The sequence below is a fragment of the Sprattus sprattus genome (genome assembly GCF_963457725.1).
Source record: "Sprattus sprattus genome assembly, chromosome: 4".
NCBI classification, from domain to species: Eukaryota; Metazoa; Chordata; class Actinopteri; order Clupeiformes; family Clupeidae; genus Sprattus; species Sprattus sprattus.
The window spans coordinates 36,379,378-36,407,072 of record NC_137923.1 but is presented as its reverse complement, the minus strand read 5'-3'; the positions used below and the strand labels follow the sequence as shown (position 1 = coordinate 36,407,072).

The following is a 27,695-nucleotide window of genomic DNA, read 5'->3' as shown; positions in this document are numbered from 1 at the left end:
ATTTCTCTTGACACTGCTAGTATCATGAACAATTGGCTTAGGCTTGCTGTAATAAATTAAGTTAAGGTCTGGTGTCTTTTAGAATGCTAGATGTGCAGAAAAGGGAGTTAGACTCTTAGTCGCCATGTAAATGAATGTCTTCTCCTTTATGAATATTACAATTTGATCATTCTGATTGGATTTGGCCCAGAGCCAGTAAGAAATGAACAGATAATATTGTAGGATAACTGAGGTCTATATAAAGGGTTACACACTTTTGTATCATTAGAACGACTACGCGGGTCCTTCTCTTATTGTCTAGACTTTGACAATAAAAGCTTCCAGCTCTTTTCGATCAAGCCTCTGAGTCTTCCAAATTACTTCGCAGTACCTTTTTTGGCCACTACATCATCAATAAAATTACAAGTTACCCCCAAGTAGGCTTCTGTAACCATACTGGTTCAGGCATCAGTGCTAAGGGAGATTTTGGATGTGGCCATTTTAAGTCTCTTTTTAACTTTCTCCACTGAAGTTTCGTACTTCCTCTCCATCATACTTGTGAAATGGCGCCTGCAGGGCAGAGTGTAACCTGATTCAAAGGTGGTCAGCATTTCTTTGAATCCCTCGCCCTCAACCACAGCAATCGGCCCCACAATCATGTTTAAGACGCTGTCAGTAAGTATGGCAGCCTCCTGGGGGGTGCAGGGGGTTGAGTTTTTCTTGCGAAAGTAGTTCTCCACACTATTCTTCTTCTCCCTGAAAACATAAAGCACACACACACATACATTTAAATAAATATAGTAATAAACCAACACCAAAGAAACACAATATACGTCTTGAGAAAGTATTTGTTACAAGAGAAGTCTAGTATAGATGTATAGAAGAATAGTTAAGGAAAGTTAATAATTGATGAGTTAAAGCCATAAATAAGATTTCAGGATTCTTTCTATGTGTATTATTTCTGGTTTAATATTATTTTAAATTACCATGTCCTAAAACAGTTAAGGTGTTATAGTGTCAAGGTGTTATAGCCGACTCCAACATCGAGTGCAAAGTGGGAAGTTGAAAAGAACTTACGGTGCTGTTTTATCATCTCCAAACTCTGCTCCCGGGTGGCGCCTTTTCAGGTGCTGGTGCATTGCAGTTGTGCTTGAATGGAACGCCATTTCCATCTTGCAGAGACGGCAGGTAACATAATTGACCCTTCCGCGACTTACTTACTTACTAAGCTCGGGACCTCAGTCAAGCGAGCCATTTTGATGAATGGAAGTCAATGAGAGAGACGTCTGCTCGAGAGGAGAAAATGAAACGTTGTGCTTATGGAGTGTGTAATTCTGACAGTCGATATCCAAAAAGGCTGGAGGGAGGGGTAACATTTTATCCCTTCCCGAAACCCAAGACCCAGAGAGAGAAATGCCTGCTGTGGATCAAACAATGTAGACGACCCCCCCCCCACCAGCTGAATGTCAGCAACGTAAACAGAAGCACCTACTTTGTTCCAAGCAGCTATGTCGCTAAAATCTGCCCACTGCATCGAAAACGTGAGAAAACCCTTGCTTAAAATACGATTCAGTTTTACCACCTTACATATTTGCGTAGCGGCGACTGTGTAGATAATAGAACAAAATATAGCTGCAAGCAGCGATGGCGGTTTCCTCCTTCAAACATTGCGAACCAGGGAAAAATTAAATTTTGTGACAATTTGTCACTGTATAGAAAAATCCATGCTGCAGACTTGCCAATGGGATATTACATTTCAAATCCAACATTTACAATGCTTTTGCCTTGAAGTTAAGACTGAGTGGAGGTTGTGTGTGTGCGCTTACCCTGTGTGTCTGTGAGAATGTATGTGTGTGACAGCAAGCTGTGTGTCTGTGAGAATGTGTGTGCGTAAAACAAAGCCTGCGCGTGTGTTAAGGGGAGACTGTGTGTGTGAGATTTAGGAGCCGCGCGGATGAGGAGACAGAGAGACATAGAGAACCACCCTAGCAAGTAGTCAAGCATGCATGTTTCAAATATTCACCAAAAATCTACTTTTCATCTTAGTCAACTTTTTTTCAGATTTGTGTACTAAACATTCTCAAGTGTCTTCATATGAACTTGTGATTGAATCAGAGTTTCACTTTTTGACCTGCAGATGTGTAAAGCATTATTTTAGCGTTAACAATGTATCCAATTTGCTTTATATCAATCATTTTTCAAGATATGAAGTTGACTTTGCACATGGGAACATAGTGTAGTGTCATCCAAGTGATATACCAGTTTGGTGTTGATATCTCAAAGATTAGCTGAGATATGACTTCACTTCCTGTTTGACTGCTTTTCTGCTGAATTTGAGTGGCTGTACCGGACAAACCATATGGTAACTTTTTGTGAAATTTGGCACAATCATTAAGGACAGTCTCTTCTTTATTCATACAAAGTTTCATGTCTCTCATTATACCACTCTAGCGCCACCAACGGGTCAAAGTTGGACTTGTGTTAACACACACAACTTTTGAACCGTATGACCGATTTTCAAAAATGAGGTAACATTGGATTCCCTGGATCAAGACGAACTAAAACACCCTATGGCGTAAATTTCACTCAAATATTTGCTGACATATGACTTCACTTCCTGTTTGGCCGCTTTTCAGCTGAATTTGAGTGGCTGTACCGGACAAACTGTTGTGAGGATCACAATTATTTCCATAACTTTTGTGAGGCTAGGTCTGAAAATCATCTCTGGTGATTTTGAAGAAGATTTGCCAAAAATTGTAGGAGGAGAAGGCTTTCAAAGGTTTTTGATAAAACTGGAAATAGCGGAAAATCTATATAACCGGAAATTGACGCCATAGGGTGTGTTTAATTCGTCTTGATCCAGGGAATCCAATGGTACCTAATTTATGAAAATCGGTCATACGGTTCAAAAGTTGCGTGTGTTACAAAAGTCCAACTTTGACCTGTTGGTGGCGCTAGAGTGGTGTAATGAGAGCCATGAAACTTGGTGTGAATGAAGAAGGGACTGTCCTTAATGAGTGTGCCAAATTTCACAAAAAGTTACCATATGGTTCTAGGGGCTGCCATTGACTCCCATGGTACTAACATAATAAGAAAGCCTACAATAACAATAGGTTACCTCCTACCGGAGGAAACCTAATAAACATAGCTGGAATGAACCTGTTAGCCTTAGCATTTGTCTGTCTACAAACACGGCATGTAATGTCGTGGTTGTAGCCTATATAAGCATATTGCAGACCCTTTTGCCTGCTTCGATCTGAGATCTTGCTGTTTTTCCAAAAAATGCTTATGATTTCTTTGGGTAGAGCTGAAATTGACACGGTTGAAAACATGTTGCCACCCAATTCATACCAATGCTGAGAACCTGGGAAACGTGAATGCTTGACTGATACACCAAGCGTTGCTAAGGGGGGCGGAGTTTGCGGAAGGGTCAATTGCTTCCTTTTAAACTGAAATATTCCCACACTTTTGAGGAACGATTGCGTTATCCTCGATTGAAAATATTGTGTTACCTAAGCTTATTTGTTCCTGAACTTCTCATCCTCCCGTGTCTTTTCTCATGGTTAGTTAGAAATCGTTTCATGCTTTACTTTGCAACTACACACGGCACCACACACCACGTCAAATTGTCCGTGACAGAAACGTCACGTGACCTTGAATAATTTGTTCCATGATGGATTTAAGATACATTTTAGGCTGATACTTAAAATTAAATAATCGTGTTTAATGCTTATTATGAATTGTCATTCGTTTGCAATGACAAGTGATTTATTTTAATTATTATTATTAAAGAAAAAAAATAATCGACGGAAATACGACGAGGCCCCCTGGTGGCCGAGGCCCTGGGCAACTGCCCGCCTTGCCCATTGGCACGCACCGCCCCCTGTGAATAGGTGACAATCGCCACAGATCTGTCCGGTTAGAACATGAACGGATACCATGAGGGATGTTTATTGAACACACTCACTTAAGCCATGAATGACTGATGAATGAACCATGAATATAGTTATCCGTGTAAAGGACTCATATACAAGGATGATGAACCGTGGTTTCTATGAACGACAATCTTATCGACGCACTGCAAATGAATGATCGTGAATGCCTCTGAATGATTTGTCCAACAAACTCCTTGATGATGACTCTGTCAAGCTAAAAAGGCACCGGATGCCTAAAAGAGCCCGGATGATGTAATGTTGACTTTCGAACGACTCTTGAGTGACAGTTGCTATGCCAACGCCAATACGTCACCCGGGTCTTTATCGCTCATAACGCGATTTACTTCAGAGCATATTGCATTGAACTTCGCTACCTGAGACCGGCTTGCTTGTATTTGACCTACAATAAACCAACCAAAACAACCATTTGATGTTTGACTTTGGTAGGAAAGTTGTTGATTCGCTAGTTTATATAAATCAAATGTATGTATCAAAGTAAGCACATTCCATCAGCTAGCTAGCTCGTGCTAGTGTCTTGTTAGCTTGAAGCTATTCATCTGTTGTTGTGCTTAAATTAAGACACTCCTTAATGTGTTGTGATTTTTAGACATATCTGACGGCACCCACAGTTACATTTGAACAAAACAGGGCATTGTTTGCACAACATTTTACTAAAGAACAACGGGGGATTGCTAGCTTTGATATGCTAGCGGACATTGCTAACTTACAGAATACCATCAGGCAGGTGTAGCTAAAACTTTTTAGTCGCTTAATATTGTGCCTAAACGGACACTTTGTACCCCGACACTTTTTGGCTATCAGTCAGAGAGTCTCAAGAGTTGTTCGAAAGCCATCAGCTACTTTTTAGTCGCTTAATATTGTCGCACTAAAGGAGGAATTGCTATTAGCAATATAGATGCGGGGTACGCGGTGACCGGGTACGTAATGCTAACGTTGGCATAGAAACTGTCACTCAAGAATCAACATTACGTCACCCGGGCTCTTCTAGGCATCCGGTGCCTTCTTAGCTTGACAACTCCTCTCTCCAGCTCTGCTTGCCCCACAAAATGGCTGAGCAAAGTCGGCCTAATATACTGGAGAGGGGCAGTGAGAGACATGTCAGGACATGCTCTAAGAAACCCAGCATGAGGTGACCAACTGGTCAGTGAATCTTACTGTTTACGACCCCCACACAATGTGGTGCACAGCTGGATGCAGCTGGAGAAGGCAGCCGTTTTAACACTAATAACACTACAGGGCGAAGTAAGACGCTGATTACCAACAAGGTTCTTGTTTGATAAATATTACACAAAATGCAGAAACACATTCTGCGCTGTATGCGGTTTGGCAAAGGCGCTGATTACGCTGTGCTCGTAATTACTAGTTAATTAGTCCCCAAGTCTCTTGCAGGGTAACTTAGTACAAGGCTTGAACATAGAAAAGCTGAATTTGTCACTGCATGGAGCAGGGCCGTGCAGAGACCTTTGGAGGGGCAGGTGCTCAAAGTTAAAAAGGGGGCACATGTAGCACGGATTTGTAAAAATGTATTTATCTAGGCCTTTTCTATAGCCTATGTCCACTGGTGTGACGGTCATTTCCACCAGTGTGACGCTGAGTTCATTTCACACTATAGGACAGTGTTATCACAAGGGGTTGGTTTATACCCCCAGACACATTACAGTGTCTCCACAGCTGCCAACACACACACACACACACACACACACACACACACACACACACACACACACACACACACACATACACACACACACACATACATTCATTTCACAAACAGGTGCATACTCATTAGGTTTTAAATGAGCGGGGGAACTATATGGGAACAAGGCCTTTAAACTATAATTTTACAGGCAGCAAGTACTGTAGACAGCTGTGTTTCACTGTGAGTATGAAAGTTGTCAAAAGGGTGCTATGTTTATAGTCAATGTGGGTCCATTTCAACATACAATTTTCAATGAGTGAGATGGATGGAGAGAGAGGGAGGGAGTGAGAGATGGAGATAGTGAGAGAGGGAATGAGACGGATGGAGAGAGGGGGGGGGGGGGGATCCTGCTCAAAACGGATTGTCTGAATGTGTTGCTTGCAAAATTGCCGTGTTTCAGTTTAAGTTGTCGCACTCTAATACACTGTTGCTATCAGAAATTCCCTGTGTTTCATTTAAGTTCTCGCACTCGTTCTGCTCAAAGACTTCTGCTCGCTCTCGCTATCTGGCCCTCTCTCTCTCTGATTGATAAGAAAATAACGTTACCAAAATTCACCAACCAATACAAATCATGACGTGAAATGAACGAAAATGCTCTCAGATTTAAAGACCACGCTCTATATTAAACGATACAAACTTCATACGTTGACAAGTTTATTTACGGGAGTTAATCAACTATTTTTGGCTCATATTTGCATGCAGTCATTTAGCAGACGCTTTTGTTCAAAGCGACGTAGCCTACAAGAGACCGGCATATAAGCCCCTATAGCAAACTTTACACCGAGTTATTCCCGAGTCATCATGGCACTTTTGGCATCACAAGGCTATTCGGCTTACCTAGAACACGGGAGCTGTAGAGAAACTTAAGCGAGGCGTCGGTCAGCAGGGCACGTCAGGGCAGAGAGAGGGCACGTTGTGGATCATGTGACCGACCAAGGTAGATCTAAATTATTATCATTTCGTTAAATGTATTATTATTTTGGGCCGCACAGACGGACTTTTCACACACAAATTAAAAATAAATAATAATAATAATAATAATAAAAACACTCTGACAAAAGGGCACTTTGGGCATCAAGGGCAAAATGGGCAGGTGCTCAAGCCCCCTTAGCCCCCCCCCCCTCTGCACGTGCCTGGCATGGAGAATTGCAGAACAAACATTGTTGGGAGGGGGAGAGCGCTTTCCACACCAGCAACACCAGTGCACAAAGTAGTTCAACCTGAGAAGTGGCAGAAATCCTTCCCAGAGGTCGAGCTTGAGGAATTGAGAAGGCCAGAAGAAGTTGAACTCCTCATTAGCCACCGAGAGGGAAGACTCGCTCCGCAGAGGGTGAGCGTTGTAGATCTTGTCTTGTGGGAAAGTCCATTGGATCCCATCTTGTTTGAGTTAGTAGAAGTGGCAGCACTCAAGTCCAAAATACCTTTTGCCCACTCCATGAGGACAACTGCTGTCAAATATGAAGAAATACTCAGAAGTTCAACAACTGAGGCAGCCCAGTTACACCAGAAGAATATTGAGAGGAGAGGCATTGAAGCAGAAATACTGGAAAATAAAGAGAAACAAATTAAAACTTTTATTCTTCCAAATCGAATGAAAGATGAAGACAACAAAGCCCTGGGCATTGAATACCAGGAGGAGGTGAGACCAGAGACACCTAACCCGCTGACTAGGAAGGGACTCCTAAGCCAAGTAGCTGGACTGTACGACCCAGTTAGATTAGTTACACCTGCCAAACAGAGAGGGGCAATCCTTGTCAGGAAAGCATTCCAGGAAGGTGGAGGCGGTAAGCTGACCACGTGGCAGAATGGACCAGTCCTCCTGAAGTTGCCAGTAGACAAGCGGCTTAAAAAGTCTGTTAGAGAGGTTGCAGCTAATGCCAGGAAGAGTGTAAACAAACTCCAGAGGAAGGCATTCACAGCTGTAGTGACAAGAACTCACTCAAAAATGGGTGTGGTGGGTGTGGCGAGTTGCACATAAGTGGCCCGAGAAGAAGGGCCAGACCAGAGTTCAGTGAAAGTGGGAGGCAATGTCACTCAAGGAAAGGACCAAGGGAGCTGTGCTGAGCTGTGCTGTGCTGTGCTGTGCTGTGCTGTGCTGTGCTGTGCTGTGCTGTGCTGAGCTGTGCTGTGCTGTGCTGTGCTGTGCTGTGCTGTGCTGAGCTGAGCTGAGCTGAGCTGTGCTGACGGTGGAAGAACGTGAGGATGCACTCGGTGAACTCTTTCTCGCAGCTCAGGAAGGAGTCACTTTTCCAGACACAACTCTGACAGTTTACAAAGCCCACAACTCAAAACATGAGGGAGTGCCGGGGACCCCTCTCGGAACAAGGAAAAAAGCCTGGGTGAGTGAAATCACAACCATGGAGCTATTCGGCCCTTATCAAGTGAGGAATGAAGTGAAGAAAAGGGTGAGACGCAAAGTGTGGGGAATTGTGTTCTGTTGCATGGGCTCCAGAGCCATACACACTGATGTGGTGGGTGGTCATCAGAAGGATCCTACTACCAATCGAAGAGCAATCCGAGGCTTGAAAGACTGGTGTGACCTCCCTGGGTTCGAAAAACCAGGAGCTCAAGTGGGAGGTGTTGAGTTAAAATGAACATTGTCAATCTTAATTTCAGTTCATTACGCCAGGTAACTTGACTTGAACGCCAACCACAGCGGAAAACAACATCAATCTAGTTTGTAAGGGAGGGGAAAAAGCCAACAACCACAGCAACACCAAGAACCAGTCTGCTACAAAAGGCCCAATCATGGGAAATGAAGGTCGACCTGGGAGGAAGGCTGAAATTCCCCCAGGTTGTTCAGACAACCCTGAGGCCAGATGTGGTACTGTGGTCGGAAGATGCAAAGAAGATCATCCTCATTGAACTTACAGTCCCATGGGAGGAGGGGTGTGAGCAGGCCTTTGAAAGAAAGAACGCCAAATACCAAGACCTTCTGCATGACTGCAGGGGGAAGGGATGGCAGGCATGGCTGTTCCCAGTCAAGGTCGGCTGTAGAGGATTCCCTGCGCAGTCAGTGTGGAGAATGCTAACAGCCATTGGAATGACAGGGAAGGAGAGAAAGGCAGCAGCTCGCAGGATGGGGGAGGCAGCAGAAAGGGCCTCTTGCTGGTTATGGAGCAGGAGAAAGGAGTTGAGCTGGAAGCCAGGAGGAGGAGATGGGCAGTGACTTGGCCACCACTGCCGGCCCACCATCGGGAGGGTGTTGTGGATAAGGGTCGAAACACCCAGTGAACGATGAGTACCACCTGATGACATTCAATTCAATTCAATTTTATTTGTATAGCGCCATAACAATACAATTGCCTCTAGGCGCTTAACAGAGCCCAGAGCCTAAACCCCCTTAGTGCATGCACAACGGCAACAGGGGCAAGGAAAAACTCCCTGTTGGGCAGGAAGAAACCTTAAACAGAACCATGGCACATAAGGGGGGACCCATCTGCTTGAGGTCGGCCGGGTGGAGACAGGAAGGTGGGGCGGGGGGAAAGGGTTGTGTGGCAGAAGGGGAAAGGAAAATCTTACATCAAATCTTACATCAAATCCTCCTGGCCAAGGCTACATTCACGTAAAGTGAATGGAGGCGAAGCATCATAGGATGTATTTGTAATGTACTTTGCTTTTTTTTTTAAACTGCAAATCCCAGAATGCACCACTAGCAGGCCAGTGCAGCCTGCTCATTATTTTAAGTAGGCGCACCTGTGAAGGAAAGCTCTCAGCAAACATCTCAGAAGAGAGAGAGACACACACAAAGGATCTACTCGTGGTGCAACCAAAGAAACCACTGGTACTGTTCCTTATTGTGTTTCTTGTTGTGATAATTATTTGAAGTGCTGCTATAGACATTGATAGGTGATGATGGTTGTATAAATTGTTTGATTTGTGTAAAGGTCAGTTTCATTTTTGCGCTCGGCACCCTGGTACACCTGCGAGCTGCGGAAGATGAAGACGGCTGGTCGTGTCCTTGAAAGGCGGCTCAAGGCCTCTGGACTGACTGTTCACAAACAAGCTTACAGGGACCACAGGAGGACATATGCAGATGCTCTGAGGGATGCACGTCCAAGTATTACTCTACCATCATCAACAACAGCCCTGGTAACTCCAAACAACTTTTCTCCACTATAAATCACCTTCTCAAACCCCCTTCACCATCCTTTTCCGAGGTCACTGAAGAGAGGTGCAACTTGCACATGACTTTCTTCAGACAAAAAGTTGAGAACATCCGCTCACACCTCTCCACCACTTCTGCCATGCCTCTCATAACTGCCAACTCACTGTTAAAGTCTGTCCCGCCCCTCTGCTTCTTCTCTGATGTCACGCAGGAAGAGGTGGAGGCCATCATCAGAAAAATGAAGCTGTCCACCTGTGCCTTGGACCCTTTCCCTTTAACCCTGCTGAAAACTAACATCTCTGCCATCTCTCCACTCATCAACAGGATCATTAACCTCTCCCTCCTGGCCGGCCATATCCCAAACTTGTTAAAAACTGCTGTCATCAGACCACTGTTGAAAAAACCCTCTCTGAAGTCTTCTCCAACTTCAGGCTGTAAGAAATGAATTAGGTTTCTTTGTTTCCGATGCAGCAATCTTTATTCCAGTAATGTGCAGTGACGAAGCAGCCTTACTCCGGATTCAGCATGGTAGCACTGAATAACAAGCATTCCCAATTCTAGGCATATATACTGTTTTAAGACCACTCCTAGGCCTCTAATGTAAATGAGCTAGGCTTGTAATGCAAACAGGTCTGACAACCTTTTGTTGTGGTATATGATAATCTGGTTTCTCTGTCTGAGATGGTTCTCAATGGCCTCCCCCATTCCCATACTTTGATTAATTGCAGTCACTCACACCTCAGTTTGCTTCCTGACCCCAGGTGTCTGAGCAATACCAGTGTGGGGACTATTCCTTTGTGACCATGATAAGATAACCCTTTTGGATATTCTGCTGGTGGTCACAGCAGCTGCTTGATCATGAATCTTACAGTCCACCCCTTGATGCTATGAAGCCATACATAGCATCAAATCAACTTTCTTTCTCAGAGTCACATCTTTCACAGAGTTGTCCAGTGGCGGTGATGTCCTGCTTTAGGTTGCCCCCTCTGTGGCCATTAGGGAGTCTTACCCGTCATTGGACTCATCACCCTCGCATACACTGGTCATCTCCCAGTCCCAATAGGTAACCTATCAGGGGGTCATTCTGTAATTTGATACTATAAGATAAATATCTTTTATCAGGTTTGGAGAAGCATTTGAGAACCACCACAGCCAAGGAGACAGTCTAAGATAATTGAGCAAAACACAAATGCATCTGACATCCTAAACACAAGTAAACATAAATGTAAATGGTCCCAATTGTTATCAAACATCATAGCATACATCTTCTTTTCATCTTTCCGTGTTTGTTTGTATGTGTGTGTTGAGTGTTTTGTGTGTTCGTTCGGGTAAGGATATGCACACCAGTTGTGGATATGCATATTTGTCCTGGAGAAATCACTTTCTCAAATTTCAGAGAAGACGCTCTCTGAATCTCTCATTGTCTTTCTTGTCCATGCACTCTATTGAGTGTGCCTTTCACCTTTCAGCAGATGAAGCTCTGAAAAGTTGTTCATTGGGTTGCTTTCTTTATTGTCTTTATCAGTTGTGGTCCATTTCGTTCCATCAGTCAATATCTTAAGGTGAATCTCTGGGCTTGTGGATCTCAGATCCATGTATGGTCTCAGTCATGTATGTTCTGTAGAAATCTGTTGTGTGGTGGCCGTCTGGATTTTTCTTGTTGGTCCCAGTTCTGCTTTGTGGTGGCCCTTTTCCACACCTCAATCCTCTTGACCCTTGGCGCTGTGGTCACTCAAGTGGACTCCGGCCCCACAGGTTCCATTTCCACAAGTGGTATCCCTTTACATTGGGTTAGTCATCTGGTGTCTGAAATTTTATATAAAAGAAAAGAAATAATGTTGCCCCCCCCTTTCCCCACAAGAATGTCCACACATTCAACAGGTATCAACAACACAAACATAATCAAAACACCGCATTACAACACAAACTTAATCAAAACACAACATTAAAACAGGATTACAAATATAAACTCCCCCCCTTTTTGATACAGCACACATTTTCAAAGTGTGCTACTATCAGCATCATTTGGAATCCCAATGTTTTGGCTACTTGTGTCTGAGTTACAGCCATTCTCTTCAAGCAGTGATTTGTCTGGCCAGGTGTTAATAGGTTCCTCCTGTGGTCTATTGTCTTGATGCAATGTCAGTTGACTCTGTAGACTATGTACTTTGTGAAATAGTTCTTGATAGTTGTCCCTTGTTGTCTGTGAAGAGTTACAACTTCTGGCTATGTGTCCACTCTTTCCACAAGAAAAACAAACAACATTCCGTTTTTCTGATCTGTTCTGATTTCTGCAGTTCCTTGCTATGTGTCCCTCTTTTCCACATGAATGACAGTCAATGCCTTGATGTCTTCCCACTCTGTCTTGGCAATGTCTTGCAATGTGACCCTGTTCTCCACATGCATAACAAACATAGTGTTCATACCTTCCCCCACTACCAGGGCAGTGTCTTGCAATGTGCCCATCTTCTCCACATGAATAGCATATAACACCCACTGGATTGCTTCTCCTGAAGCCATTACCTCTGTGTTGCCAACTAGACGAACTGGTTTCTGGCCCTCTTTGTCTCCTGTTCTGCTGGGCAAGCTTACATCCTACAACTGTAGCGGGGTGTGATTTCTTAGAAGTGGCTTGATTGTTGTAAAATTGTGTCATTTTAGCAATAATTTCGTCATAGCCTGAGAGATGAGTCACAAACATTTCTATGGCAGAGCGAGTCTGGGGATCACTCTTGTTGATCAAAGCATATTTATAGCCAATATCCTCAGTCATGATGTCAGGGTTACCACTGTACGTCGTGAAAGCTTCCAGTAACCTATGTGCAAAAGCTGCGGGATGTTCTCCTTTTGTCATTGCCACCTCTGCTAACTTTCCTGGATTGACAGATGCAATCCCCAAAACCTCCAGTAGTGCTTTTTTTCGGTCCTGCTTATTTCCCATCCTATTCTTCACTTTATCTGTCAAGGCTCTTGATAATGTAGATGGAAGGCACAGGCTCAACACAACACAAGCATCAAAATCTGTCAATCTGTATATGTCCACGCAGTTCTCCAGACTGGATAGAAATTCTACAGGATCCTGTGTCCCAGGTTCAAATATTCCCACACTCTGTACCACTACTGCTAACTCTGAGGGGCTAAGCCATTTTATGGTGTGTGACATAACCTCCTCACTTGCTCCATTCCGCACAATGGTGGAGTTAATTGGTGCCATTGGGTACTTCACCGTGACACCTGAATATTGGCACTGACTATCCTGTGAACCTGACTGTTTCTTGTAACATTCCTCATTGACGGCATTGCTGCTGCCAATTTCAGATGTGCTAATGGAGAACTGGCTAACCCTATGTACCACCAAATCTAACTCACCTGACAACACTTCCACTGATGATTTCAACAAGTTGTTTTTAGCCATGAGAGTTTCCATTTCTTTCTGCAACTGCCCATTTTCTCTTTTCAAAAGCGTTTCAGTAATCTGAAGATTTTCTATGTGTGCCAAGCCGTCATTAAGACGTGATAAGAGTGAATTATTCTCTTCTTTCAGTAGGTCTCTCTTTGCTTCTACGTCGTCTAATCTTTTCTTGGTCACTTTGTATGTGGCAAGAAGTCCTTGAAGGGCATTTGCAACTTTCCCTTTTTTGTGTTTTGGTATCTTGGAATAATCTTCGAACCGGGACCCTGCCCACTCGTAGGGCTTATCCTCTGCGTTCTCTATTCCGTCAAATATTCCATGCGAACCGTGTTTCCTGATGTATTGAACAATAATATCTTCCATTCTAAAGTTAAAACAAAAAAAACTAACAACAACAATCTCCGTTTTATGTCAATCAATCTTGGTATTATGCTTCTTATGTCACGTATTGGCTAGGCTATGACGTTTCCGTCCTCAACAATGAAATAGCGCCTTTCAACAGTCAACCGCACAATTGAAATTCAAATGATTTATCTTTCCCGTTAAGTCGGATCCTATCACAAGCTTATGGATTTGTGCCGTAAAATCTGAATGTATGTCTATGATGCTTCATGTTCAACTACTGGCTATTATCCAGACAATTTATGCCACAATTCGTCGGGCTGACTACTACACTAGTTTCTCACACTCACCAATACACCGGTTAATAATTATGCCTCTGTCCATCAGGCACAACAGTATGTGTTCTTGAAATTGCCTTAGGCAACAGGACTTAGTGCCTAAACCACACTACTTTTCAGCTACTTGTTTCAGTTACTTAAAAAAAAAAAACGTTTTCACAGTCTGGCCTTTGTTTCAATTACTTTAGGTTTTCTGATACAATTCTATTACCACACTACTTCGGGCTGATTCAGTTACTTTAGAAAAACTGCACAGAGCTAACCCACAGCCAGAGACCTCCTGCTTATTAATGGAATAAAGACATGAAACAGATCATTTCTATTCTTAAACCTCCTTTCTAGGTTGTTTTAAACGTGCAAATTTCCTGAAAAAAAAAGGTTTTTTAGTAGAATACTTACCAATTCCCCTCTTCTTCTTTTTTTTTTTTTTTTGAAAATTGCAAGATGGGCTGGCTCGCCAATTGTAAGAAATTAATTAGGTTTCTTTGTTTCCGATGCAGCAATCTTTATTCCAGTAATGTGCAGTGACGAAGCAGCCTTACTCCGGATTCAGCATGGTAGCACTGAATAACAAGCATTCCCAATTCTAGGCATATATACTGTTTTAAGACCACTCCTAGGCCTCTAATGTAAATGAGCTAGGCTTGTAATGCAAACAGGTCTGACAACCTTTTGTTGTGGTATATGATAATCTGGTTTCTCTGTCTGAGATGGTTCTCAATGGCCTCCCCCATTCCCATACTTTGATTAATTGCAGTCACTCACACCTCAGTTTGCTTCCTGACCCCAGGTGTCTGAGCAATACCAGTGTGGGGACTATTCCTTTGTGACCATGATAAGATAACCCTTTTGGATATTCTGCTGGTGGTCACAGCAGCTGCTTGATCATGAATCTTACAAGGCCCATCTCCGATCATCCTTTCCTGTCAAAGGTTCTGGAAAAAACAGTTGCAGCACAACTCCAAGATCACCTCAAACTAAATAACCTTTTTGAGAAGTTGCAGTCAGGTTTTCGTACTGGCCATAGTACAGAGACAGCCTTGGTCCGGGTCACCAATGACCTCCTGATGACAGCAGACACTGGCTCCCCATCTCTCCTCATCCTCCTGGACCTAACAGCTGCTTTTGACACAGTGCAGTGGATCACAACATCCTCCTCCACCGCCTGCAATACACCATTGGGCTCTCAGACAATATACTAAACTGGTTCACCTCTTACCTAACCGACAGAACTGAGCACGTCGCCTTGGGCAGTACAAAACCTTACACCCACAACGTCACCTGCGGCGTCCCTAAAGGCTCTGTGCTGGGCCCCACCCTTTTGTCTCTCTACCTGCTCCCCCTGGGCAATGTCATCAGCAAGCATGGGATTTCCTACCATTGCTGTGCTGATGACACACAGCTCTACATAAGGACAACACCCACTTCTGCTGCACCTCTTCCAACATCCACTCTGACCACCTGCTTGGAGGAGATTGAGGCGTGGATGAAGGTAAACTTCCTACAGCTGAACAGTTCGAAAACGGAAGCCATACTAGTCGGCACCCCACATCAGCTCCGCTCTTCCACCATCACTAGCATTACCTTCTCTGGCCAAAACATCTCTCTTTCCAAATCAGTTACCAACCTGGGTGTAAAAATGGATGCTGAATTGACCTATGACACCCACATCAAACACCTCTGCAAGGTTTCATTCCATCACTTCAGGAACATTGCCAAACTCCGTCCATCACTCACCTTGGCAGATGCAGAGAAGCTTGTCCACGCCTTTGTCTCCTCCAGACTGGACTACTGTAACGCACTCCTCATTGGGATCCCTGGCAAGAGCATACAAAGACTGCAATATATCCAGAACAGCGCTGCCAGGATCCTGATGAGGGTGCGTAAACACGACCACATCATCCCCACCCTGAAAGCACTTCACTGGCTCCCGGTCCCACTCAGAATAGAGTTCAAGGTCTCCCTCCTCACCCACAAATGCCTATACGGACATGCTCCCCCCTACCTAAGGGAATTCCTCTCCCCCCAGACCTCCTCACGCTCCCTCCGTTCTGCATCCGCAAACACCCTTCAAGCCACCAGAACCAAACTCTGCACCATGGGTGACCGGGCTTTCTCCTCTGCTGCCCCAAGGCTCTGGAATGCCCCCCCTGACCATCTCAGGGCCCCAGTCTACTGACGTTTTTAAAAAAGGCCTAAAAACGTATCTTTTTTCAAAATGTTTCTGCCAATCAATGTTCATTGTTGTTTTATATGTATATGTAGCACTTTGAGATTTGTATAATGTAAAGTGCAATACAAATAAAATGTATTATTATTATTTATTAAAGATAACAACAGCATACATGCAGCATGCATATGAGTCAGTTTGCTGCATGCATATGAGTTTGGCTTTTTGTGTTGGTTGTAATCTTGGTACTTATTTCACTCATTTGTTGAATTGAAAGTGTTTCAAATGTATTTTGGATAACTTAAGCTTTTTGTGTTTTAATGGTTTTCAACCTAACTAATCACCCAACCTGACCAAACTAATAAGGACAAATCTGAGTTGGAAAGAGTTGTCCCGTGCGTCCTTTGGGGATATGTTTTATTTGGGTGTTAACTTTACATCACACAAAACAAAGATGAGACGGCCAATCACTCACTTTGGTTTCCATTATTTTGCCTTTCTTACTTTATTCTGTTGTAGGTTGTAGGTCCCCGGCATCCAGACTTTATTGCATGGTATCTCAACTTGAACGTCCCACTTGCTTGTGAAATGGGTAACGTTTACTGCAGGGTGGCCTGTTACAGGCGGGTTATAAATATAATAATATATTCTTTTGAAGGATTGTTGGTTTTTATCTGTCAAGTGCCATACTAATAATATGGCTGTTTTTATAGGTCAGAAAAAAACAAAAGAGAAATGTGAAGACAGTGACATGTTAGGGTGATAGGGAAGTGGTAGGGAAAATCTGTTGACCAATGACCTGTGGTCATGAATGATGATGTAAATAAAATGGCAGTACATTACAATTTCAAAAGGACCCCATGTTACACCACTAGATCCCATCATTAAAAGTTCAACTTCACTTCAGGTATGTAGTGTGGTTTAATGAATGTTGCTATGTCTGAGAATTGCACAATATACATACATGGTATATGACAAAATACCAGAGAAAATAAACAACAAAAGACCCTAAACAGCTTACTGCTCCCATTATTTCCCCTGATATTACCACAGATCTAGAAGAAGCGTGTGTAACAAAAACCTTAATTTCATTGCACTATTATGATCTGCTCTGTATAGTTAAAAATCCAAGTTTTCTCAACATAAAATTAGCATCTCTTACAGAAAACACACAAATATGAAAATAGCTTAAAGATAAAAACCAAGTGACCTTTCCTCTATTTTCTATATATAAACTATTTGTATACATATGTGAAACCAAAGACCAAATAAAATAGTGGAATTTAAGGTGAAACAGGGAAAATCTGTCATAAATCTGTCTTTTTTTCCCTTGTCAATATAAAGTCCATGCTAGTCAATATTTGCACCTACAGGTAAATTAGTTAACTTGTAATAACAGTAATAACAAGTGAAAAGAAACATTTCTCCAAAATCAGGGAGAGAAAGGTCTTCATCCAACACCTAGGTTAGTAAGGTTACTTTTTAAATGTAATAGGTTGCAGATAACTTGTAACTCTGATTAAAACTATTTTAACTAATGAATTAAATTCATGTAACCTATTACATCACTTTTTCAAAAGAATGTGTTCGGATGTAACCCTTTTGTAGCACCAACATTTTGATTAGTTACTGCAATTCAATGAAAAAAAATTATTCTCAGTAATTGAAACGCATTACAAATCGTTGATTTTGTAATGTCGTTACATGTAACCAACTTCCAAACTTTGGTAAAACTTTTTGACCAATTCACCAAAAAAAGATTTATGGCATATCTAGTTTGTAACAGGGGCTATTTAATAATCTGACCTTTTTGTAAGATTTGCTTTTAAGAAAATTCAGAACAAAAGCTTGTAGGGGCATTCTTTGTCTTCATCCGTGGGAAGAAAATACATTTCATCCTGAAACAGAAAGACCTCTTATTTAAAGTTTTTATTTTAAATCACAGACACATTTGTTTCCCAGTGGGAGCTGCTCATATACTCACCATTCCACTGATGTTCAGACAGGTTTGTCACTGGGCATCCCTATCAGGAAGATGTGAGAAAATCAGTGGTTGGTGTGAGAAAAAGAGAAGAGTTAATTTCATCTGCAGATATTCATAAGGCTTTAATCCTCTTCAAACCAACAGCTTGAATATTTTGTAGTGAAGATGTGTATGCAGGTTGTTTATTAGTTATTACTACTAAGCTTGAGTATATCAAGTACAGGATAATTGACACAGAGGTCTAATCAAATACTACCTGAAGCAACACTATTCATTTCTGCATTACTGCCGCTGGGTGAGACATCTGGAGTGCTTTCTTTCGATGAATCAGGGCTAGGTCCTTTACCAGAGTCATCAGAGTTAGAATCTCCATCTTTCTTCACTGCAATTGCAAAGAGAGAAATTAGTAAGAAAACACAACATAACGAAAAGTAATGATACTTAAAGGTTACTTAGAACCAATTGATTTTACTATTCATTTCTGCATTACTGCTGCTGGGTGAGCCGTCTTGAGTGCTTTCTTGAGTTGATCCAGTACTACCTCCTTTACCAGAGTCACCACAGTCAGAATCTGCGTTTTCCTTCACGGCAACTGGAAAGAGAGAAATTAGTGAGAAAACACACCATAACGAAAAGTAATTATAAACAAAGACTCCTAATTGATTTTACCTTGTACATCCTCCAGCAGAGGCTTGATTTCCACACTAGTCTCTGTTGGTCCTGGCAGTGATGAGCCACGTTCATTCTCTCCACCTGAACGATTTGCAGAGGTTGCATTTCCATTTCCATGTATGTCTTTTTCTAGCCAGAAAGGAAAGGAAAGAAGAGTCCATTAACCATTCCACTAATAGATATATTATTCCAAATTATGATGTAGAACTTTACTTCTCCTTCTGGCCCACATTTTAGATTTGAGTACATAACACTCAATACATACCTGAATTTGGGCGACTGAATCTGAGACCTCCGTTATAAACTGAGAGAGAATGAGAGAAGAGCAGATAATCACCTGAGTTTACAGAAAATGCTATGTGAGAACACTGGGATCAGTGTATCTAATCACACACCAAACCAAATATTAATTAATATGGTCCTGAAGATCACAAGCAAAGGATTTAATCAGCAACCATCTAACCTGGGGTTGCTTTCTGTCGGGTGCTTTGAATTAAGGTGATAACTTAAAGACGAGTTGCTTCTGTGACACGGTACTGAAAGATGGAGAGAGCTGAGGGATTGTTTGGCGGAAAGTTTCTGTTTAAGAGGCAAAATGACGGAACAATCGACGAATCTAAAGTTGTATGTAACATTTGTCAAGCTGAATTTAGCTGTCACAGAAGCAACTCGTCTTTAAGTTATCACCTTAATGCAAAGCACCCGACAGAAAGCAACCCCAGGTTAGATGGTTGCCAACCCACACTCCACAATGTTTCTAGGAAAATAACTACACCAGTCCGTGACATGGTTACCAATGCTGTATCAGTTTGGGTTGGTGGTGACTGTCGGCTCTTCAACATAGTTGAAGACAGAGGGCTGACTGAGGGGTTCCGAATTGCTTCAGGGGATAATTGTTACAATTGACCGTCGAGTGGCAGCATTGTGTTTCGCATATATTCCTTGCTTGACGGCGAGATAGCACGAAAAAAACAACAGTGTCTAAAATACACGCTGTCTGAAGTGATTCCTCGTAAATGTACAGGATTCGATGGACGTCAGTCAAGTTGCATTCATGCTGTTTTTGTGCGTTATCATTGGATTGGTTATGCTTTTCTGTGGACAGCTACCAACTCAAAGACTGCCCAGGAATGATTGGTGCTATGTATGTTGATAATAGATTGCAGCAACAGATTGAATTCATTATTTTAATTATTCTAATCATTATATTAACCTATTTGAACCTATTTGTTTGCATGTCTGAAGCATCACCTATTTTAATTAGCCATAGCTGAGTGGTCTTGTTTGCATGTTCCATCACTTGTTTTGAGTACATGCTATCTTTTGGGTCTTTTCTGGTTTCATTTCCTTGCTTGTTTGCTGTGCACAAATAGGCCTAGACCAACTGCAATTCAGTTCTCTGTGTGTATTTATGTTGTTTTCTGGTGCACAATACAATTTTGATGCAATATCTAGAGTTAGATTTTCTTTTATTTATTTCTAGGCTTCCACCTGTGGCAGGTGCTGAAGTTGCTTTTTCTCACACATAACAATCGCTTATTAATTAGAATTAATTGATTATAGATTAAATTAGCCTAATGGAATATAGATTCGCTAAAATAAGCGGGGTGTCTGTTGGGCCCTGATATAGAGAACTTACCAATAATGCCTCTTTTCACACAAATGGCCCCCACGATCACGATCACCAGCACCACCACCAGCCCCAGCACCACCAGCACAACTGGCACAAACTGTCCAATGGAGGAGGGAGCTGCAGCAGATAATATTCCATCTGCAAAGAGCAACAAAAAGGCCTGTTTTAAAGATTAAATTAATTAATCTCATTCTGGAATTATTGGAAGATTACCTTATTATTTTAATAATCATTATTATACAAGTTACAGTACATGATTGTGCAACTAAGAAGTCTGTCAGAGCCATGAGATTGTTAGCGTTGAGTTTCATGAAATAAACTACTGAAATGACTACTCATTGTGGTACAAATACACTCTGATCTGTAAAGTTCCAGTTGTAAATTGAAAGGCATAACCAAGCAATGTGATTTCACCTTTGGGCCATTTGGCTTCAAGGCTGGTTTTCTGGTCCCCTTGATTCACCTCACATCCATAATCATCTATCTCTGATTTCTTTGCGTCCACACTCAGTCTGATCTGGTAGGTTCCATCATCATTGGGCAAGATATTCTTAGGTTCCTTACAACTTTTCTTTACAGACCAGCCACCCTTCAGGATACTGATCTCAGTGTTTTTTGAGTAGAGGCCTGTGGCCATACAGGTCAACTTGTATGTATCTGAAGATTGGGCATCTTTAGCAAACAAATGAATCGTTGCTAGATCTGATGAACCAAAAGGAAAGAATGATTAAATATTGAATCGCTGCAAACTGTATTTAGCAAAAGTGATGGATCTGGCGCTAGTGTAAGTACACACAACCTGTCTGCTTTTCCTTCTCGTCCCTGTATCTTCTGAAGTCACCCAGCCAACGCACACACTCTGTCTCCAGGTAGCCCTTGGTGTACTGGTTTAGGGTTGGCACCCCATCCCACTTTTGTTTCGTGGCTACAGCTGCATTAACAGGGGCAACCCACTGCGTTGAAACCTCATCAAAGGAAAGGAAATCCATGCCATCATAGCTGTATTCGTCCACACCCTTGACAAACTTGAGAGACCCGTCTGGCATGGTGATGACATCACAGCCATGTCTCCACATAAGAACATGAATATCTGAGGAAAAGAATAAGTAAATATCAGCATTAATAGCCGTGTTTCCATTGTTGGGCCAAACACGGGCAAACTGGTGTGTGCTAAGGCCAGTTGCGTCCCCATTGTGGCTTGCAGCCAGGGGCTTTTGGCCTGACGATTGCCCTTGGGCCAAGCAGGGCTAACTGGTGCTTGAGGCATGTCAAGGTCAAAGGCTGGGATGCTTAATAAACATCAAATTACTGCATGATTGTTGAATTTAAAGAACCATTCAAGAAGAATTGGTATTTTTTTCCATTGAGTTTCCCCTACAGTGGAGGAGTGTAGCTCACTTTTACAAATCGTGTTGTCGAGACCCCCTTAAGGACAGTATACACGTGTATTTGTTGACAAGCTGAAGGATATGGAACCAGCAAAGACAACAACAGAGGCCAAAGAAGCATGTAGACTGAAATTGTTGAGTAAAATCACAAGATTTTAACAAATATGACTTTTTTTTTTATTTAGCTGAAATACTGCCCGTGCTTTCAGCCCATATACATTGTTTTTCTACGCATTTGAACGTGAGTATGTGTTATCTAAATAAATGTTGTTTGCGACTAATGAAGGTGTGTCTGTTGCTGACACAACTATTTTATCAAGATGTGTTGGGACTCACCTGAGTTGTTTTGTCTCATGCGATCCATCAGAATGTTTACATTAACTTTGAACCACTGCTCTTTGCTTTTGCGTGACTGGGTGCCTTGGTTCCAGTATTCCGCTGGAAGCTTTTCTTTCATCCAGTCCTGTTCAGGAATCTTGACCTTGTCTCTGCTGTTATAGTAATCAATCTTTTTGTCGTCCAGTAGGCCCATAGCAGTAAATTCGAAGATTCCAGGTGCAGAGACTGCCTTTGACAGGGCCGTATACACATAGTGCAGAGAATGGCGTTCTTCCAAACTTTCAACTTTCAAATCTACAGCGAGGAAAAAAGTTTATAAGTAATGAAAAGAAGCATACAGTAGTGAAATGTAGCACATTTAATATAGGAGCCACAACACATAATTTTCTTCTTCAGGTGCACAATGTTTAGTAATGCGGTGCTTAACTTATACTACGGTGATACATTTCACAGTAACGTGTTTTTTAATCACTTTGCACCACGATAACTAGGTGTTAAATATAGTATTTCCAGTTTCATTGTCCAAATCTAGTAATCACTTACTATAAAACAAAGAAACTGTGTTTAAAGATCAATCTAAGAACGATCCATACAGTATAATCCAGGTAACAAATGTTTTGCAATGCATTCTGTGTAGGATTGAGGGTCTCTAAATTACAAATGATTGGACAAATGAGCTGCCATCAGACACTGTAAGTAAGCCACTGTAATGTGGGACTTTGATACATCATGTCAATTGCTCTAACCAAATTAGATGAATCTGTAAACCGCGTGGTAACCCATGGATTGCTAGTAGCAGTTAACAATGCAGTATTAGCATAGTGGTGGGTAGAAAAGGTTCATACTTTTTTTCACTAAAGCAGTATCTGACGCTGGTCTCCCTTTCTCTTTAATATTAAGCTGTTGCTCAAATGTTGACATCCATTGCTTACTATGACAGTGAACGCTGTGATCTCTGACCAGCTACTCACTCTCTGTTTGACATTCAGTTTGTTACCTGCTCATGTTAGACAGCCAGACTTGCCCGCCCACAGACAGTTTACTGTATGTTTTCATGAACACCAAACAATCCCGAGCCTCCTCTACACACCCACTGGACATTTTTTCTAATTCACAGTCCAGTCAGCACAGTATAACACTCAGCGCTGAATGGCACCTTTTCCTAAAAAAAATTGTGAGAGATGCCAAGTGGGCGTGGACCAAGTCTCAAATAGGCTACTGTTCAGCGAGAAACCGAAAACAATAATAAAAAAAAATACAAGGTAGGCCACTTCATTTAAATTAGAATATAACCACGTGAAACAGTTAATTCAAATGTATTTCACGGGTTGTTATTGTTATACACATTTTATTCTGTTGAGGCCGAGAGTTCCCCTGGCGTCCTCTAGGAGTCGCCACTGGCAGCATAATGACAGCATGTAGCATAATAACACACATGACAATGGCGTAGTACCTGAAACTCAAGACACTGAACAAAAATCCATTTAAGATCACCTTCTGACCCCATCATACCTGAAAATGACTGTAAATATCTTTTGAAGGTACAAACTTCATAAACTGTTCAACCATAGTTTGACCACTGTGGTGAGTGAGGCAGATCTGCCACTGGTTCAAAATAAAAAAGAGCTATAGTCAAAGCTTCCTTTAGTATTTTCTTCAGCAAAGGGGACTAAGTTTATTGTATTTATTTATTCACTGCATTTGCTGTGTTCGTGTAGCCTAGTGCTTTTATTTATTTTAGTGCTTCACGATTACTCGTAGAATCATGACTATAAATGTGAAACGTAATTGTTAATGATACAAATATTCTCGTACTTTAAATCTGAGGATATTATGTGATTTCTCACAAATACAGCCGTTTAGAACATGGGTGCATCTGGCATATCTACGACTGCTTTTCCGCGTTCTAAAATCCTGTTCTTATCAAAGACCGACCACAGCCCTGGACACATTTCAAAAGGCAGGCTAACTGAAAATATCACAATTTGTTAAAAACATATCACAACTCCTTCGTAAACTTGTTTAGCACATTCCTCTGACCAAAATGTACCCTTTCAGTTTATTTTGTTTACAGAAGCCTTATGCATGAATGTCTACGTTTGTTGTTACGTTTTACTTTCACTTTGCAAGGTTGACCTAACAATTGTTTTCAAAAGCGGTCTTACCCCAAAACATCGACAGAATAACACAGACTGCCAGTGATGTCGTGAAACCCATCGTGTCACAGTCGAATCTGAATAGTTGACTTCACTTAATGCATCGAAAACAAGCCCTTTCGATGTCCATGCGATTCCTCTCCGGGCAGGGACTGATCGCTCAGCCAAAAAAAAACACTTAATATCATGTGCTCTGTCTGGTCGTTTTTTAAGCATCAGCCAATGATATGATTAAGGGAAAATGTCGTCAGTTGTCGCTAAGTGGAATTAATTCAGTTCAGGTTAAGCCAACAGTTGTGCACTGAAAGCCCGAATGTCGTTTCTACTCAAACAAATTTAGTTCACATTACTTAAATGTGTGTAATTTGTTAACTTTACTTATCTATTCTGATTAAACTGTACTTTTTAATGGTGTCTCTTATTGTTATTGAGTAGGCTATTTTAAGTAGCATCAACTTAATGTAATCAAGTTTTTGCCAACTTACAACGTTTGCCCTCACATTTTGATGAGTGAGAACTAAACCCAGCAGCAGACATTATTACAGTTAGGCTACTGTACAATAAAACGATAAGTTAGGAGTTGTTGCAACGACCCAACTGTTGCTAAATCAGGTTTACCAGACTGATGACTTCCAGTTTTTGATAGAGATATCAGGGTAATGTTTGCCGTTGTACGCTCATTTTTGTGATTTAAACAAAACAGTTGGATTGTTAGATTTAGTTTTGAGTAGGCTAATACTGTACAAACTGAGTTAGATAGATGGTTCGGAATGGTTGATTGAAGTAAATACTTTTAGTTGTTGTAACTTGGTTAGTACATTAAACTTGCATTTCCCATTCTACTCAATTTGGGGTGTAAGTAGATTGAACTTAACCAACTTAGTTTGCTCAACCCAGTGCATAACTTACATTTTTTATTCCATTCAATTTGGGGTGTAAGTAGACTGAACTTAACTTACTTAGTTTGCTCAACCTAGTGCATTACTTACATTTTTAAAGTAGATTCTACTTATCCGGGCTAACGTCACCATTTTCCTCAGTAAATATATTTCCAAAGGTTCTACTGACGTGAAATTTGCATCAGATGTTGGTAAAAACCCAAGTAATCCATACCTACAAAGAAACCAAAACAAATACGTTCAGAAAATATGTTACGGTAATAATTTGACAATGCACACCATGTTTGGAGAACTGGCACTGCACATCATCCCAAGAGTGAAATTTGGAAGTGGGAACATCATGGTGTGGGGCTGCTTCTCAGCATACGGTACTGGACAATGTCACACAATTGAAGGAAGGATGACTGGAAAAATGTACGGAGACATTCTTTATAAAAATCTGCTGCCATCAACCACGATGAAGAAGAAACAAAAGACAAAAGTCAAAGTGTGTTTATTGTTGCATGTACCAAATTGCTTCAGCACAGCAAAATTCTTACGACTTGGCCAGCATCATTCATCTACGCAGTAGACGTCATACATATAACATATCAAAAAATAACATAAAACTCTATAACACTATGACAATAAAACATATAAAATGTAACATTAACATACAACAATTTAAAGAACAACATATAGCTATGTAACACTATGACATTATAACAATATAACATTGACATTCAACAATTAAGAATAGAAGGGCTAGCAGCAGTTTAAAGTGTGAAGTGAGGCATGTTAAGAATAAGTTAAAAGTTTTTAAAATTGTGCAAATATATCTAGGAAGTGAATTGTATGAGTGGGGGAGCAGGGAGTAGGTGGAGGTGGCGACTGTTCAGTGGGTCAGTGTTGCTGATTCAGAAGCCTTACAGCCAGGGGGAAAAAGCTGTTTGTGAGTCTGGTAGTCCGTGTTCAGATGCTCCGGTAGCGTCTGCCAGACGGCAGCAATGAAAATAGTCCATAGCCTGGGTGGCTGTTGTCCTTTAAAATCTTTTGTGCTTTCCTCAGGCATCTAGTGTTATAGATGCCTTGCACGGAGAGGAGATGGCTGCCGGAGATACACTCCGCTGTCTTCACCACCCTCTGCAGGGCCTTGCGGTCGGCAGCGGAGCAGCTACCATACCAGGCAGTGATGCAGCCTGAGAGGATGCTCTCAATGGTGCATCTGTAAAAGTTGGTTAGTGTTTTAGAAGACATGCCAAACTTCTTGAGTCTCCTCAAGAAGTATAGCCGCTTCTGTGCAGTTTTGACTGCTGAGCCTGCCTGCATGGACCAGGTTAGGTCATCCTTGGTGTACACACCGAACAAGGGTGGATATTTCACCAAGACAATGAACAGCCAAGGAAACTCTCAATTGGTTTCAGAGAAAGAAAATAAAGCTGCTAGAATGGCCCAGCCAATCACCTGACTTGAATTCAATTGAAAATCTATGGAAAGAACTGAAGATCAGAGTTCATAGAAGAGGCACAGGAAACTTTCAAGATTTGTGTGGAAGAACAGGCCAAACTCACACCTGAGCAATGCATACGACTAGCTTCTCCATACTGGAACGGCTTGAAGTTGTCCCTACCTACAAAGGCTTTTGTACAAAGTATTAAGTAAAAATCAGTAAGCGTGTTCAATACTTTTTCCCTCTGTCATTTCACATTATTAGACATAACTTAATTTCTGAACTAATTTGTTTTTGTTTCTTTGTATATTTGGATTACCTGGGTTGTTACCAACATCGGGTGAAAATTTCATGTCAATAGCACCTTTGGAAATACAGTATATTTACTGAGAAAAATGGTGACGTGTTCAATACATATTTTACCCGCTGTACATTCAAAACCCACTGGTTTAGGATACATTAAATACTATGAAATAAAACAGTGTGGCATGACAATGGAAATATACTTTGGACATTGAGGTGTGGAAGCACCATAAAAGAAAAACTACATTTGGAGACCTATAAAGATTTGAAGAAAAGAACACAAAATATACAAGGCATTGGGGCCTGTATCCAATGTGCCCAGAAACAGGCTAATATATGATTTGGAATCACCCAGAAAATTACATGACTCAGCAAAGCTCATATTTTTATCCCTCAAAAAAGTTAAAAATGAATTGGATACAAAGAAAATATAAGACATTGACAAAGTTAGAAATTGTGTTTTCTGCTTGAAATAACAATGTATTTTTGTCTTTGTATTAATCTAATAAGTTCAATCAAACAGTCCTCTGTTGGCAGCAATCATAGACTTTGCAGCATTACAGATTGAGTGCTTCTTCCCTAAATAAGTCTTGCATAATGTGGAACAATGGTTTTGTCTACTTGTAGGATGACATAGGATGGCAATGAAATTATGGTAAAATGGAGTTGTAGCCTTCCTTGTACAAATTTGACTTTGTACCAATCCCTTTTCATCTACCGTGCTTTAGAGCTGGGGTCAAGGACTTGTTTTCATCAAAGCATCTTTTCATTTTGTTCTGCTTCCCACAAAGTTTCTTCTGTAAGTCATCTGTTTTTCAAGCTAGAAGTGCCAGTGTTTTTATTTACCTGCACAGGTGGGCAAAAGCCTCCTGCTTCTATAAGTGAAAG

General features: G+C 41.5%; 1 protein-coding gene across 3 annotated transcripts; it reads right to left on the bottom strand.

Annotated features, from left to right (window-relative positions):
* Positions 1–16,906: 16,906 nt before the first annotated feature.
* Positions 16,907–24,326, bottom strand: LOC308363872 (class I histocompatibility antigen, F10 alpha chain-like). Of its 3 annotated transcripts, none has more exons than XM_080836760.1 (11): positions 24,186–24,326; positions 22,018–22,314; positions 21,090–21,383; positions 20,708–20,995; positions 20,300–20,431; positions 18,926–18,964; positions 18,658–18,789; positions 18,461–18,580; positions 18,245–18,370; positions 17,989–18,028; positions 16,907–17,902 (listed from the first exon to the last, which is right to left on the bottom strand). In XM_080836760.1, exons 1-10 carry the CDS (start codon positions 24,235–24,237, stop codon positions 18,003–18,005), a joined length of 1,506 nt encoding a protein of 501 aa, XP_080692886.1. In that variant the 5' UTR covers positions 24,238–24,326; the 3' UTR covers positions 16,907–17,902; positions 17,989–18,002. The 3 variants fall into 3 exon arrangements, with proteins under 3 accessions (XP_080692886.1, XP_080692888.1, XP_080692887.1); XM_080836762.1 differs by having other exon boundaries at positions 18,479–18,580; XM_080836761.1 differs by having other exon boundaries at positions 21,093–21,383.
* Positions 24,327–27,695: the final 3,369 nt, after the last annotated feature.